Genomic DNA, 17,499 nt, shown 5'->3' with positions numbered 1-17,499 from the left:
CCGGCGCCACCCCCCTTGCATGATTTTTCTATTTGTATATTCACATCTGCATGTATACACATACACATACAGACATAGTGCTATGTGTTTGGACATACCGAGGACATACATACTGTCTGTTAGGACTAATTTCAGATGCAGGTAATAGACCCTCATTAATAGGGCTACAAACCAATGCTCCTGAAACTTTAATGTGCACTCAGAACATCAAAACCTGAGCATCTTTTGTAATTTTTGATTGAACTATAATGAACATACAGTGTCATATTAGTTTCAAATGTGCAATGATTCAACAGCTGTAGACGTGACTCAGTGCTCATTAAGATAAGTGTTCTCTTAATCCCCTTCACCTGTTTCCCCCATCCATTTCCCACCCCCACTCCCCTCTGGTTACCATAAGTTTGCTCTCTATATTTAAGAGTCTGTTTTTTCACTTATAGATAGAATTTAAGAACAAATGAAAAAAGAAAAAAAGACAAAAAATAGATTCTTAAATACAGAGAACAACCTGGGGATTTTTTTTTAATGCAGACTCTGCCTCACTAAGTCATAGATTAGGCCAGAAATTCTTCATGTCTAACAAAACTTCAGGTGATGCCTGTGACTGCTGGTGCACAAACCACACTTTGAGTGGCCAGGGCACAAACCGTGTTTAGTTAAGAGTTCTAGAAAAGGGGTGCCTGGGTGGCTCAGTTGATTAAGCCTCTGCCTTCGGCTCAGATCATGATCTCAGGGTCCTGGGTTCAAGCCCCACATCGGGCTCTCTGCTCAACAGGGAGCCTGCTTCCCCAACCCCCACCTCTCTCTGCCTGCCTCTCTGCCTACTTGCGATCTCTCTCTCTCTCTGTGTCAAATAAATAAATAAAACTTTATTTAAAAAAAAAAAAGTTCCAGAAATAAGGTGGTCTAGGACTCTCTCTGATTTCAATAAGGTCCCAAGCTCTTTCATCTTTCTCATTTTACCATCCCTGATATATGGGCTTTTTGTCTTCATTTCATTACCCAGGGTTGCCAAATGCCTACCACAGCTCCAGACATCATATCCTCATTCATGGTAAGAAGAAGGAGAGGGAAGAGAGGGGCAGCCAAAAAGCTTTTCCATGTGTGGCTCTCTTCTTTTATCAGTGAAGGAAAGACATGTTGAGAAGGCTTCCAGTGGATTTTCCCTTACATTCCATTGACCATGGCTTGCTCACGTGAGCATACCTACTGCAAGGGATGCTGGGAAAGCAATTACTTAGCTTCTCCAGCCTCCATACTGGAGAGAGGCAAGGGGTAGCAATAGCACATAAACATGTGTATATGTATGTGTATGCACACACACATAGATATGTGTCTATATGCAGTCTTCTTTTAATGGGTAAGGATTCCAGGAGCATATGCCTAAGTCTTGAGACTGCTTCCTTGCCAGCTTGTTAAAGAAATCCAAGCTTTTATTCTATCATAATTCTGTATCCTCATATTTCCCTCCAAAGTCCTTTTCAAGATACACTTCAAATAATGAATAGAATATCAGCTCTGAGAGACGACTTAGTGATTACATAATCCAACCCGAGTTTCGGAGAGAATACACAAGCCCAGAGGAGAAAAGGATGTGTTCACGATCACACGGGGAGGTGGAGGCAGAGCTGGGACTGGAGCCCAGGTCTCCTGGCTTCTCCAATGTGCTGGGTAAAATTTTTTTCTTCTGAAGGCAAGATAGCTGTATAGAAGCAACCTAATCCTCCCTCTTTTCCAATACAAAATATGTCATCCAGCTCCTTTCCAACTGTCTTTTTATTGGATTAATTATAAAAGCTAGATGTTCCTAGCAAAGCTCATGTTTTCATATGCCCATGAACATTTGAATAAATACATAAAATAGTTTTAAACATATACAAAAAGTAATGAGTTAGGCTGAATTTGCTTCAAGAATATTAGAACTCTATTAGTGAGTGCCCGCTAGGTACCAGTGCAGTCTCAAGCTCTTTATCTTCATTTCTCCCCAAAACCCCGTCAGGATGACATCATTCTTCCCACTTTAAAGAGATGAGACAAAGCATCAGAGAGCTTAAGTCATTTGCCCAAGATCACACATCTAATAATCTTCAACAGGGGTTTGAAACCCAAACTGCCTTGTTCCAAATGCCTAATTCTTTTCATGGGACACCTGCCTTTCCTACATTCCCACTGTGATATCTTTACTAATTTTCATCATCTATGACTTCTCTCACTTGTGTTTTTTGTTGCAGCCAATGATGAAACTTCCTCTTTTCATGAAGAATATGCCGCCTCTCTCACGAAGTGACCCGTGAAGTTCCTAGAGGAGTTTCCCCATCGCCCAGACTCCCACCACCGCCCTGTCTTCCCAAGCTGGATTCCTTGCTGGATTCTCTGGTTGATTCAGCTTACTCTGAAAAGCATCTTGAAGTGGAGAGGGTCCTTCTGCCTTAATTTAAATAGTCTGTAGCTTGATCGCTCTCCTTGTCCCTCTCCAAATAAATGCTTTGTGTGTGGCTTCCAGTCTGCCCACCTTGTTCAACCCACTGTCAGGGGAAGAGGAGTGTCTCTTCACCTGCCTGGCCTTTGCTCCTGGAGCCATTCTGCAGGTGTCCTTGAGCATGACGCCATCTGCCTCGTTATCCAAGGGTCAGCTGCTCTTGGGTTTAGGGATGTAAATGTACAGTTTAGGCAAGACTTGTGCTCATGGCATGTCAGATTGCCACAGTTTGGGGGCAAAAACAACACTCGTGCTAGAGAGTGGACTGGCATAGTGCTTTGCTGAATATATCATGATCGCAAGCAACCCAGAGCATTTAGATCCCTTTAGTGCACGCTGCACAGGCATATATGTGCAGACACACACATCTCTCTGAGATGGCAGGGCGTCTCTCCATCAGTGTAAAGGGTACTTCAATTTAAGTCGGGAAGGGGGGGCATTAGTTGTGTTGTGGTTGCCTACCTCACCAGCAGCCTTAAGATTTTTTTCCAGGGTCCTTCCCCCAGCCTTCTCAGGGCCCAGCCCAGCCAAATATAGTTTGTGAATCTGTCACCTACCCAGGCAAGACTCCCCTGCCTTCTGATTAAAACTGAAACCACCACCTGTGTCCTACCACAGGCTCTCAGTGTCTCCAAAACCACACACACAAAGCCCAGACTTAATTTCTTAATTCTTCCCCCGAGCTTCTGTTAGTGCACCTGCCACATGGAATTACAGACCAAAATATCCACTCTGAGTCTGTCCTCCTAAGTGGCCAATCCAGACAGGGGGATGTGTCCAATATGGACACATTCAAAGACACCCACCGCCTACCCCTGGGGTTCCAAGTAGCCGAAGCCGACATAAACAAAAGAAACCTTCTTTAACCTGAAGAACAGCTTTAGAAGAGAAGCAAGGCAAGAAGTGGGGGGGGGGGGGGTGTCTCCTGGTTGACATCGCGCCAACTGTCTTCCCTTTTTAGCTTCTAGGATCAAAGGAATTGTATTCAGAAGTCATGTGGGCAGGACAGCTATTTACAGCTCCCACGACACCTTTACAGAATTCTGTTTGTTGTTTGAGGCATAGAAATTGTCAAGGCATCACCTAACTCTATTCCTTGGCAAAGCACCAATCCCCTGCACAGCTGCGTGCTCCCCCGGCACCCGCAGGGGAAGAGTGGGTCCAAGGGCCTTCCTGGAAAAGAGCGTTCACCGGGCGAGCCATGCGGGCTGCTCAGGTCTGAATACACATTTTCCCAAAGAAAATAGATGAGTGGCCAGCTGAGGTCTGCTGGTTTGCTTTCTTTCTTGTTACAATTAGTTTTCTGCCCCCAGCCAAGAACTAAATCCCTAACGGAACACAGCTGGAGGGCCCCAAAGGTCAGCCATCCAAAGAAGGTACTTCGGAGTGTGAAGGGCCATGCGTTTTCCAGAACCTGGAAGCCGTTTCAGCGATTGGACGGCGGGGAGAGCGGAACGCACGCCCTCCCGCGTTTGCAGCAGACAGCGTGCTGCGCGCACTCTGTCTCTTATGCTCCCTGCGCTCCAAGTGCAGCTGCTATAAATCATTAAGTTAATCATCCCTTGGCCTGGAGAGCCGAGGCAGACTAGGGCTTGCGGTTCTCAGCACAGTTTCCTGCTGTTTCTAATGAGGCTTCATAAACAGGTAAGAAAAAGCGCCGTTGGCCCCCTGATTCCGCCAGGGCCTTCCTGAACCCGGGCTTCCTCTCCCAACATCCGGTAAAATTACATCCTGGCAGCGGCTGGCTGGCAGGTGGCGGGGAGGCTGCTGCTCGTTCTGGTGTCAAGGACAGAGCATTTGTTCTGCAGCAGACCGGAGAAGGGCTTCCAAGGGGCTCTTCCAAAAGCACAGACGCGCTCTATTTCCAGACCAGGTAAAGCCACTGGCCTCCGGCTTCGAGCCTGGAGCACAGGGTAAATACCCAGGGAGATTGCTAGAATGTCCATCTGCTGGTTTTCAGACCAAGAACAGCCCCACCTTCACTGTCCTCTAGAGCACTTTTAGGCACCTCCTGGCGCCCAGGCATTTTGCTGGACTTTGAGGATAGTGGTAAACAGGCGACCCTTTCTGCCCTGGGCGGGGTTACTCTTCCCCTGGGGAGTCTGGGTGGGCACACAAATGGGAAAACAAGCAAAACAGGCAGAGCAACACCTTACATTTTGTGCGACCCCTTCATAGCATTCAGTTTATTTTCATGGCATGGGAATAGACATCCAGATCTAATTTCTGTGGGTTTTCAAGAATCATCAAGGCACATGCTGGTCTCTGATGATCTTTAAATACCCCACAGATACTCTGTTTTCACCAGATGCATTGAGCTGTGATTGATATTCAGCACTATGCAAATTTAAGGTATATAGCATAATGATTTGCCACAGGCATGTACCCTGTCGGGATTACCACCATCAGTTACCATCCATCATCTCCTTTAGGTACAGAGAAAGAAAAGGAAAAATACATCGTTTCCTTGTGCTGTGAACTCTTGGGGTTTAGGCTCTTAACTTTCCTAAGTACAGGACAGCAGTGCTAGCTGGAGTCAGTCATCACGCCGTAGGTGACATCCCTGGTATTACTTATCTTCCAGCTGGATTTTTGTATCTTTTGACCACCTTCCTCCAATCCACCTCTTCTCTCTTCTGCTAACCATAGATCTAATCTCTTTTTCTAGGAGTTTGGTTTTTTTTAAGATTCCACATTTAAGTGAGATCATACATTATTTGTCTTTCTTTGGGTGCCTTATTTCACTTAGCATAATGCCCTCAAGGTCCACCCATGTTGTTGCAAATGACAGCCTTTCCTGCTTTTTATGGCTAAATAATATTCCTCTGGGTGTGTGGGGGGGGGGTGAGAGAGAGAGATAACTTCTTTATCCATTCTTCTGTCCAAGGACACTTAGGCTGCTTCCATGTCTTGGCTATTGTAATATCCTTGACTGCTAAGGATATGGGAGTACAGAGATCTCCTTGACATAGTGTTTTCATTTCCTTTGAATACTGTCGCAGAAGCGAGATTACTGGATCATATGGTATTTCTATTTTTAAGTTTTTGAAGAAATTCCATACCGTGTTCCACAGTGGCTGTACCAATTTGCACTCCACCAGCCGTGCACAGGGGTTCCCTTTTCTCCACATCCTCGCCAGCATTTGCCTTTTTGATGCTAGCCATTCTAACAGGTGTGAGGTGATGTCTTATTTTGGTTTTGACTTACATTTCGTTAACAATGAATGACATTGAGTATCATTTCATGAACCTGTGTTCTCCACTCTGTTCTTTGGAAAAATGTCTATCCGAGCCTTTTGGCCATTTTTTAAAATTGTAATTTGGTAATTTGGTTATTATGAGATATTTACACTGTTTCTGAGGTTGAATATATATATATTTTTTAATTGCAGAAATTAATGCAATTATTTTCGGGGTGCAATTAATTCAATTAATTTCGGGGTGCCTGGGTGGCTCAGTTAGTTAAGAGTCTGACTCTTGATTTCAGCTCAGGTCATGACCTGAGAGTCATGACCCCAAGTCAGGCTCCACACTGGGCATGGAGCCTGCTTAAGATTCTCTTTCTCCCTCTTCCTTTGCCCCGCCCCCTACAAAAGTGTGTGCACAGGTGTGTTCGCTCGCTCTCTCGCTCTACAAAAAAACATGTTTTAGAGCAACTGGGTGGCTCAGTTGGTTGAGCGACTGCCTTCGGCTCAGGTCATGATCCTGGAGTCCTGGGATCAAGTCCCACATCAGTCTCCCAGCTCCATGGGGAGTCTGCTTCTCCCTCTGACCTCCCCTCTCATGCTCTCTCTCACTCTGTCTCTCTCTCAAATAAATAAATAAAATCTTTTTTTTAAAAAAGTGTGTGTTTTTTTTAAAGCAGAAATCAACATAGGACTTTGGCTATTAAAGATAAAGAAATCAATGATTTTAATATTTCTAGAAGGGAAACTAACTTTAAGTATTCTATCTGTGCAGAACTATGTGATCCCAATCTGTTAGCATAAGATTCAAGTTTACCAATTACTACAAATGAATTTGCAGGGTCCCTTTGAGTAAACATAATGCCAGTGTAAGGGTGCCAGCAGCGGCCGTAATAGGAGGATTTTCTTATAAAGAGGCAAGACTGGGGTGTCTGGCTGGCTCAGTTGGAAGAGCTTGTGACACTTGAGCTCAGGGTCATGAGCTCAAGTCTCACACTGGGTGTAGAGATTACTTAAATAAATAAAACTTAAGAAATAAAAAGGCAAGAGTAAATCAAGCAACAATGGCGATTTGATATTAATCCTCAGGAAAGCAAAGTCACCTGTTTCATATTCTAAGTGATGAAGCGATAACACCTACATATCACCAGCTGCCTCGTAGCCCACAGAGCTGGTAGAGCATGATGACTACAGCTGGCCTGTTACCCGTACAGATCTAACGTTTTGTTTGTGATCAAGGACTTTTCACTGAGTAGTTCTCTCTCCGAAGTAAGGTCCTTCCTTAGAGAGAAAGGGTGCTCTGTCCCCAAGAGGACTGAGGGGGCAGTGCCAGGGCTGATACGGTCCCCTGTCAGGACGAGAAGTCTTCAAGAAGATTAGAAAGCAGATATGATTTCTCCTTGGATATGCCCTTGTCTGGCCAGTTGACATTTTGACTTTGTTAAACCAAATGCCTGTTCTTCTTGAGACATCTTCGTGAAGTACTAGCAGAATACGGTGCTAGGTCACTGGAAATGAACCACTGCATGCTATAGGACATGGGCCTGGCACCCCCAAGGCTGTGCCCATGCCAGAGTACAGCACCCCATGTTCTGTCTGTGGTCCTCAGCAGGGTCACAGGGAATTGGGAAGTGATGGCTTTGAAAGACTGGGAGCCCCACTTTTGCTCAAGTTTAGCTGAACTATTTGCTTTTTGCTATTGAGTTGTATGAGTTCTTCATATAATTCGAATATTAACCTTTTACCAGATATAGGGTTTGTAAATATTTTTTTCCCATTCAGTAAGTTGTCTTTCTTTTTATTGATGATTTCCTTTGCTGTGCAGAAGCTTTTTAGTTTGATGGAGTCCCACTTATTTATTTATTAATTTTTTGCTTATGCTTTCAGTGTCCTATCCAAAAAGTCATTGCCAAGACCCATGTCAAGGAGATTATTTTCCCTATGTTTTCTTCTAGGAGTTTTATAGCTCTCAGTCTTAAGTCTTTAATCCATTTCAGGTTAATTTTTGCAAGTGGATTTAAGAAACGGGTCTAGTTTCATTCCTTCATGAATATCCAATTTCTCCAGCACCATTTATTGAAGAGATTGTGTCTCCTGCATTGAGTATTCTTGGCTCTCATCAAATATTAATCAATTTGCATGGGTTCACTTCCAGGCTCTAAATTCTGTTCCATTGGTCTACGTGTCTGTTTTATGCCAATACCATCCTGTTTTCATTACTATAGTTTTATAATATAGCCTCAAATTAGGAAGTGTGATGCCTTCTGCTTGTTCTTTCTCAGAATTGGTTTGGCTATGCAGAATCTTTTGTTCCATGTAAATTTTAGGATTGTTTTTTCTGCTTCTGTAAAAAATATCATTGGAATCATGGTAAGGATTGCACTGAATCTATGGATAGGCTTGTGTAGTATAGACATTTTTACAATATGAATTCTTCCAATCCATGAGCATGGGATACCTTTTGATTTATTTATTTCTTCTTTGATTCTTTGATCAATGTTTTCAGTGTAAAGACCTTTTACTTCCTTGCTTAAATTTTTGTCTAGCTATGTTATTGTTTTGATGCTACTGTACCACAGATATTCTTTCGTAAAAACTTACATCATCTTTTTTGTTTTGATAAAGAACAAGAAAGAATGTTGCCTCTTTGAAGCAATTCTGTCATCTTTTCTAAGGTTGCTGAACATAATAAAACACAGGATGTCCAGGTAAATTTGAATTTCAGATAAACAGTGAGTAAGTTTTTAGTAGAAATATATGTCCACATATTATATCAGACATACTTCTACTAAAAAATGATCAAGTGGGGCGCTTGGGTGGCTGAGTCAGTTAAGCGTCTGGCTCTTGATTCAGCTCAGGTCATGATCTCAGTGTCATGGGATCAAGCCCTACATTGGGCTCAATGCTCAGCTCAGAGTCTGCTTGAGAGATTCTCTCTCTCCCTCTGCCTCTGCCCCTCCCTTCCCACTCATGATCTCTCTCTCTCTCTCTCTCTCTCAAATAAGTAAATAGATAAATAAAATCTTTTTTTAAATTATCAGACATCCCTACTCATAATCATTCAGAAACACTCCATACTCACATTCTGCACAGCTTCCTGACCTCAAGTGATTCATGAATATTTGTGTAGCCTTTCTAGCTTGAATATCACAAGAAGGGGAAGGGGTGACCCAGGCCATGTTCTTGCCCAGTCTTGATTGAAAACCCAGTCTCCTGACACAAGAGCACACCAGGTCCAATCATGTTGAAGAAATTAATCTGCTAGTTGAGTGAAGAAAGCATACTATTTTCTCAACTGAAGTGACTGGCTTAATTAGATCATATAGACCAGTTATTCTGAACAATAGGTTGAGCACAAACTGGAGTAGATCCCAGCATAGATGTGCTGTCCTGCAGAGTCAACAGAAATCCTGACTTCCCCTGTCAAGCCAAAGAGAAAATAGTCTATTTTCTCCTTCTCCTAGAGTGAAAGACAATTCACACCATAGGGAGTCAAGGTCTCAGTGTAATTTTGGGATTGAACACAAAAGATACATTGCATTTTAGGAGAATGGGCTTTGCAAATTGGATAAATCACAAACTCCTTAATTTCTATGGAAAGCCATAGATACTTGGCTTTTTGATTGCTGTTTCATTTTGTTTCTACAGCTAAAGTTCTTATTGATGACTTACCTTAATGAGGTTCACAATTTTTAATTAAAAAACCTACTTAGAAGGTGTGCCTGGGTGGTGCAGAGTTAAGAGTCTGGCTCCTGATTTCAGCTCAGATTGTATTCTCAGAGTCATGAGATTGAGCCCCTCCTTCAGCTCTGTGCTCAGCACTGAGCCCTTTGGGATTTTCTCTCTCCTTCCTTCTGCTTCTCACTCCCCGCTGCTCGCTTTCTCTCTCTTTCTCAAATAAATACATAAATCTTTTTTTTTTAAAAAATCTACTTGGCAAACCTGATTAGATAATTAAGACAAGATGTCACAAGTTCCCTTTATGTCAGTATCGCTATGGATACTTTGAGAGGAAAACAAAAAGGCAGGAATAAATAGAGGAGTGGTAGGATAAGCACCTCCTCATTTAGCTGCTAGAGACCAAGAGAAAAGAGGCAAGAGAAACATGCAGAGTAATAACTGTCTGGGGAAGTGAAATTGTGGTTTTATGTATTGTTTGAGGGATTCGGTCTTAGAAGTTCACCTTCGTGCTCAGTAGTGAAAACTCTCTCCTCTCCAAGATTAAATCCACTTCCTCAAAAACACAGTTCTGCAGCCCCTGATCCACATCTACACTGTGCTAGGTGCCAAGGATGTGAAGAAGTACGCACTGCAGACCTGCCTTTAAAGAATCTAGATCAGGGACACCTGGGTGGCTCAGTTGGTTAAGCAGCTGCCTTCGGCTCAGGTCATGATCCCAGCGTCCTGGGATCGAGTCCCACATCAGGCTCCTTGCTCAGCAGGGAGCCTGCTTCTCCCTCTGCCTCTGTCTGCCATTCTGTCTGCCTGTGCTCGCTCTCTCCCTCTCTCTCTCTGATAAATAAATAAAATCTTTAAAAAGAAAGAAAGAAAGAAAGAATCTAGATCAGCACTGTCCAATAGAAATAGAATCCAAGCCATGTATATAATTTTAAATTTTCTAAACCTACATTTTTAAAAGTGCCAGAGGGAAACTAATTTTAATAATACATTTTTCTTATTTCAATATATCCCAGATCCATCATTTCAACACATAATTGACATTTTAAAATTATTATTAAGACATCTTAGATTCTTTTTTTGGTACTAGGTCTTCTAATCAGGCTGATAGTTTATCCTTATACTCCATCTCAATTTGGATACTAAATTTTCTTCAGAAGTACTTGATCTATATTTAGATTTTAAAATTTATAGTTGAAAAAGTAGATTTATAAAGCCAATTATTCCAAACATATCTAAAATTTTTTCAGTGACCGAATTGAGGATCAAAAAATTATTCACCTTTGATGTTTATATTTTTTCCTTTGATCTATATTAACAAAAATGGTTCATCTTTTTTGGAAGAGTTTATTGGCTTTGAAGCAAAAGCATATTGCTTTCAAAACCACACTGGTCCAAGTTAGGTAAATTCAATAACTTGTATATCCACTCAATGTTGTTAAATGTTATTATCATCACATTTAAGAAAGATTTGATATATTTGAAAATCATTTCTAAATTTATAAATATTTTTTAAATCTACTTTTTAAATTTTTCTGTTTTATAAGACAAATATTTTATACTGCTTATTTTTAATTTTTTAAATAATTAAAATTAAATAACATTTAAAATGCATTACTTCAGTCACACTAGCCGTATTTCAAGAGTTCAATAGCTGCATGTGGCTGGTGGCTACTCTTTGGACAGAGCAGATAAAGGCTGAGTAGAGGTGGGCAGGATGTATAGCTTTTGAAAACTATTAAGGTTTTTACAAGCTTATTTGTGAGAAGCCCTGCTTCCACCTCCTCAGATATATGCGAACTGCTTGGCTGCTGTATCCCAGAGTATCCTAGGCAGGTATAATTAGAATGGCCGCCATTCCAACAGTTTCACAGACATCCCCCATGGCTCAAGTAATCCTTCCTCTCCACAGAACTGCTTCTCACAACCAGCTCTTTTGGAAGGAGTTCCTCTGGCAGAGCTCTCAAGACTTTTGTGACTAAATCTTTTGTTTCATGCCACACCTCTCTCCTTTCCTTGACCCACTACCACACGAGCCCTGGAAGGGGTGAGATGAGTTAAAATTGGCCACCAAGATCTCACCTCTAGCCCCCTCTTGCTCAGCTGAATCATTCTGCCAGTCTCTTCTCTCCCTTGTAGTGATTTCCTCTCCAAGGTTCCATAGACTTTCCCTCAATCCAGCTTCATCAGGATTCACCCCAAACCATTTCAGTTCCTGAGACATATATAAACCCCATATTTGGACTGAGTTCATGTCCTGTCCTCAGCCCCATGCCAGCTGCACGTGTGACCAGGCATCTGTTTCAAAGTTCCTAAATATCTCCTAAGTTTTAAGAAACTCCTGAATAATCAGTAGTAACTGTGGGGGTAGTGTGGTCCAACTCCATGGGCTAGCCTACTGGTTTCAGCTGGTCCCAGCCCGAGGGTCCCATTATATACTACATTCATGAAACTTAAGGCATCACTGATTATAAGATGTACCGTCACTGGATGTAACACTAAGAAGTAAAACCACTGTCTATGGAAATCTACTAGGAGACCCATGATTCAGCTGAGGCACTAAAGGCCTTAGTCAAGGAGTAAATGAGAAATTTACAGAAAAGAGATAGCAGGAAGGGAACGTGTAGAATGGGGTAGCAAGGGCGGTTGCATGTTTCAATTTTGCCACTGGTGCCACGGTGGAAGGAGGGAAAATTCTTCCCTAACCGTTTGAACCCCAAGCTGGTTCTCATACTTGGGACTGTGGGACTACTTGTGCAATTCAAAAACCTCAGAGAATTTCACCTAAAGTGGTCTCATTATTGAGTTCCCCGGCAGGAGCAGAGCCCAGAGTTTATATAATTTGGGGTTATCTTTAAGAAAATGAATATAAAATATCTTATTCTTTCAAATTTTACATAAACATATGATCATATGGGGCACCTAGGTGGCTCAGTCATTAAGTGTCTGCCTTCAGCTCAGGTCCTAATCCCAGAGGATCAAGCCCCACGTTGGGCTCCTGGCTCGGCAGGCAGCCTGCTTCTTCCTCTACCCCTCTCCCTGCTTGTGTTCCCTCTCTCGCTGTCTCTCTGTCAAGTAAATAAATAAAATCTTTAAAAAAAAAAAAAAGGCAAAACCATATGATCACATGAAGCTGTAACCGTGGCTCACCTGGCCATCTAGAACCGAGCCGATCCATTTCATATTTTCATCAGCTAATTGGACCTGGTGGGCCTGAGGAGCTAGCTAGCAAGTAGGCACCTGCATGCCAGAGGATGGGAAATAAGCCCTGGCAACATTCAGAAGACCGCCATACAGGTAAAGCCTCTAGGGGTCCAGTGATCCAGGGTATGTAGGACTAGACCTTCTAAAATGAGTAGTGTATGTTGTAGTTTACACCAGCCACCATGAGGAGAGAGGCACAAAGCTTGATTTTCAGAAGAAACACAAATCAGTTTGGGCTATGAACCACTCAGTAATTCAAAAATCTACAAGGTTTGGCGTTTGGGATTTTTCTTTTTCTTCCTTTTTTGTTTTCTTTTTATTTTGACATAAAGTTTATATTTTACCTAAGTTAAGATGGAGGAGCAGTAGGGGGACCCTAGGCTTGCCTCATCCCCCAAACACAGCTAGATAAATATCAAATCATTCCAAACACTCAAGAAATTGATCTGAATGCCGAGAGAACAGCCTGCAGAACTAGAGAGAAAAAAGAAGCCACATCATGGAAGGTAGAAGGTGCAGAAATGTGATTCCAGGGAGAAAAGAATCACAGGTACCGTGGAAGGGAGGAAGCCTTGATCTCAGAGAGAGGAGAGAGAGAGAGAAACAGAGAGAAAGTGGTGCACAGGGGATTATACAAGAGAAACACTTCCTCAAAACCATTGACTGGTGTCACCAACATGCTGTCCTGTTCCCAAGCATAGGAACAGAGACGCCAGCTAAGGGTAGCAAACCTTAGTGGCGGCTTTATGCTGTGCTTTATCATAAACTCCAAAATGCACAGCACTGTGACTGCTTTTCTGGGACACAGTGGCAAACGGCAAGAGTCAGGTGAGATCCTCCCCTAGAGGATCAGAATGGGTCCTCACCAGGCCAGGTTTCTAAAATTTGGAGTTTTGAAAGCCAGCTGTGTGCCCAAGATAAAACACAGGAGTCCAGTGCCGCTTGGTAAACAAGTGGCTCACACAGACAGGACAAAAACAGGTAGCCAGCAGAAGCTGGGGACACAAGAGGGGTCATTGTTTACTCTTCTGTGAAGGCTTCCTGAAGAATGGCAGCAAAAACTTGGTGCTCTGGGGGGGCAGAGCAGAGGGAAGCAAGGCCCTTCCTCCCTTAACACTGACAGACTTCAGTGAGCCACATAGCACCCTCCTGTGGAGACCAGAGCTCCTTACTACTGAGCCCCACCCCTCAGCACCCTGCAGGCACATTTCCACTGGGGCAAATCCCCCCTGAGAATCAGCGCAGCAGGCCTCTCCCCCAGAAATCCAGCACAAACCCCTTGCTCACACCAAGTCTACTGATCATAGAATGCTGCAAACCTTCAGCTCTGGGGAAATACTTTCAGGAGCAAGAATACAACAGGCTTTCCAACAACCACACACAAAAAAAAACAGTGACCTAGACAAAATGACAAGATAGAGGAATTCGACCCAAAAGAAAGAACAGGAAGGAGTAACAGTCAGGGATTTAATCAATACAGATGTAAGTAAGATGTCTGAACCAGAATTTAAAACAACTATAAGGATGTTAGCTGGGCTTGGAAAAAAGCATAGAAGGCCCTAGAGAATCCCTTACTGCAGAAATAAAAGAACTAAAAGCTAGCCAGGCCGAAATTAAAAATGCTATAACTGAGATGTAAACCCAAATGGATGCCATGAAAAAGAGGATGGATGAAACAGAGGAACAAATCAGTAATATAGGCGGTCAAATTATCAAAAATAATGAAGCTGAAAAGAAGAGGGAAAGAAAGGTATTGGATCACAAATGTAGTCTTGGCGAACTCAGAAGACCACATAAAGTGTAAAAGCATTCGTATCATAGGCGTCCCAGAATAGGAGACAGAGAAAAAGTGACAGAAGATTTATTTGAGCAAATTACAGCTAAAAACTTCCCTGACCTGGGGAAGAAAACAGACATCAAAATCCAAGAGGCACAGAGAACTCCCATTAAATTCAACAAAAGGTCACCACCACCAAGACATATCATAGTCAAATTCACAAAATACGTGGACAAGGAAGGAATCCTGAACACAGCAAGGGAAAAAATATCCTTAAGCTACATGTCCTTAAGCTACAAGTGAAGACAGACCAGAATCATAGCAGATCTGTCCACAGAAACTTGACAGGCTGGAAGAGAGCAACAGGGTGTATTTAACACGGTGAATGGGAAGAACATGCAGACAAGAATACTCCATCCAGCAAGACTGTCATTCAGAATAGAAGGAGAAATAAAGAATTTCCCAGACAAACAAAAACTAATGTAGTTCATGACCACTAAACCAGCCCCACAAGAAATATTAAAGGGGACACTTTAAGTGGGGAAAGAAAGACCAAAAGCAGAAAAGACTGGAAAAGAACAGAGAGCATCACCAGAAAAAAAAACAACTTTACAGGTAACAAAACCATAGAACTAAATTCATATCTATTAATAATCACTCTGAATGTAAATGGACTAAATGCTTCAATCAAAAGACAGGATATCAAAATGGATAAGAAAATCAAACAAGACCTATCTATATGCTGCTTACAAGACTCATTTTAGATGTAAAGACACCTGAAGATTGAAAGTGAGGGGTAGGAAAACAACCTGTCATGTTTGTTTGCTTCTGTATCATTTATTTCTGCCCTTTATTCTTTATTATTTCCCCTCTTCTGCTGGCTTTAGGCTTTATTTGCTGTTCCTTTTCTAGTTCCTTTACGTGTAAAGGAAGGTCATGTACTTGAGACTTTCCTTGCTCCTTGAGGTAGGCCTGTATTGCAATATACTTTCTTCTCAAACTGTTCCAAAAAACAGAAATAGAAGGAAAACTTAAAAATTCATTCTATGAGGCCAGCATTATCTTTATTTCAAAACCAGACAAAGATCCTACTAAAAAGGAAAATTACAGGCCAATACCTATCAAAACGGCCATCTATGAAAGACCCACAGCTAATTTCATCCTCAATGGGGAAAGGCTGAGAGGTTCTCTTCTATAGAGAGTAAGAAGACAGGAATATCTACTCTCACCATTACTGTTTTAACATACTGGAAGTGTTAGCCTCAGCAATTAGACAACACAAAGAAATAAAAAGCATCCAGATCAGCAAGGAAGAAGTCAAACTTTCACTATTTGCAGATGACATGATCCCCTATGTGGAAAATGCAAAAGACTCCATCAAATAATTGCTAGAATTGATACACAAATTCAACAAAGTTGCAAGATATAATATCAATGTATAGAAATCTGTTGCATTTCTATACACCAATAATGAAGCAGCAGAAAAAGAAATCAAGGAATCGATCCCATTTACAATTGCACCAAAAACCATAAGATACCTAGAAATAAACCTAATCAATGATCTAAAATATCTGTACTCTGAAAACTATAGGACACTTATGAAAGAAACTGAAGAAGACATAAAGAAATGGAAAAACATTCCATGCTCGTGGACTGGAAGAACAAACATTGTTAAAATGGTTGGGGCGCCTGGGTGGCTCAGTGAGTTAAAGCCTCTGCCTTCAGCTCAGGTCATGATCCCAGGGTCCTGGGATCAAGCCCTACATTGGGCTCTCTGCTTGGTGAGGAGCCTGCTTCCTCCTCTCTCTCTCTGCCTGCCTCTCTGCCTACCTGTCATCTGTCTGTCAAATGAATAAATAAAATCTTTTAAAAAAATGACCATACTACCCGAAGCAATCTATGCATTTAATGCAATCCCTATCGAAATACCACCAGCAGTTTTCACAGACCTAGAACAAACAATCCTAAAATTTGCATGGAACCACAGAAGACACCAAATAGCCAAAACAACCTTGAGAAAGTGGGGGGGGGGGAGCCTGGAGGCATCACAATTCCAGATTTTAAACTATATTACAAAGCTGTAATCACCAAGACAGTATGGTGCTGGCACAAAAACAGACACATAGATCAATGGAACAGAAAAAAGAGCCCAGAAATGGACCCTCAACTCTGTGGTCAACTAATCTTTGACAAAGCAGCAAAGAATGTCCAATGGAAAAAAGACAGTCTCTTCAACAAATGGTGTTGGGACAGCCACATGCAGAAGAAAGAAACTGGACCATTTCCTTACACCACACAGAAAAATATATTCAAAACGGATGAAAGATCTAAATGTGAGACAGGAATCCATCAGAATACTAGAAGAGAACACAAGCAGCAGCCTCTTTGACCTTGCCCAAAGTAAGTTCTTACGAGACACATTGCTGGAGGCAAGGGAAAAACAGCAATGAACTATTGGGGTTTCATCAAGATAAAAATCTTCTGCACAGCGAAGGAAACAATCAACAAAGCTAAAAGACAACCTATGGAATGGGAGAAGATATTTGCAAATAATATAAAATGTTATATATTTTATAACATAAAATATATAAATAAAGGGTTAGTATCCAAAATCAATAAAGAACTTGTCAAATCAACACCCAAAAAATAAATAATCCAGTTAAGAAATGGGTAGAAGACATGAACATTTTTCCAAAGAAGACATACAGATGACTAACAGACACATGAAAAGATGCTCAACATCACTCGCCATCAGACAAACACAAATCAAAACCACAATGAGATACCACCTTACACCAGTCAAAATGGCTAAAAGTAACAGCACAGGAAACAACAGGTGTTGGTGGGGATGTGGAAAAAAGGGGAACCCTCCTACACTGTTGGTGGGAGTGCAAGCTAGTGCAGCCATTGGAAAACAGTACGGAGGTTCCTCAAAAAGTTAAAAATAGAACTACTCCATGACCCAGCAATTGCATTACTAGGTATTTACCCAAAGGATAAAAAAATACAGATTCAAAGAGGTACATGCACACTGACGTTTATAGAAACATGATCAACAATAGTCAAACTATGGAAAGAGTACAAATATATATCTACTAATGAATGGATAAAGAAAATGGGGGGAGGGGAGTGTATAATAGAATATTACTCAGCCATCAAAAAGAATGAAATCTTAC

At 41.8% G+C, this 17,499-nt stretch overlaps 1 protein-coding gene and 1 long non-coding RNA gene across 2 annotated transcripts in view; both read left to right on the top strand.

Annotated features, from left to right (window-relative positions):
- The window catches only part of BFSP2 (beaded filament structural protein 2), a gene marked incomplete at its 5' end in the record, with an annotated part of 63,982 nt that extends 61,480 nt beyond the window's left edge, over positions 1–2,502 (top strand). Inside the window, one exon of the mRNA XM_082719188.1 lies at positions 2,232–2,502. Within this exon, the coding sequence (XP_082575314.1) occupies positions 2,232–2,238 (7 nt within the window). The 3' untranslated portion in view covers positions 2,239–2,502. The remainder of the gene's footprint in view (positions 1–2,231) is intronic.
- Positions 2,503–4,230: 1,728 nt separating this feature from the next.
- LOC309858898 overlaps positions 4,231–17,499 on the top strand; it is an 18,624-nt gene continuing 5,355 nt past the window's right edge. The window contains exons 1-2 of the long non-coding RNA XR_014308421.1: positions 4,231–4,352; positions 8,290–8,372. This is a non-coding gene — a long non-coding RNA (uncharacterized lncRNA). The remainder of the gene's footprint in view (positions 4,353–8,289; positions 8,373–17,499) is intronic.

Source organism: Mustela nivalis, assembly GCF_964662115.1.
Source record: "Mustela nivalis genome assembly, chromosome: 1".
Lineage (NCBI taxonomy): Eukaryota > Metazoa > Chordata > Mammalia > Carnivora > Mustelidae > Mustela > Mustela nivalis.
The sequence above is the reverse complement of the archived record's forward strand: the minus strand, read 5'-3'. Positions and strand labels throughout refer to the sequence as shown.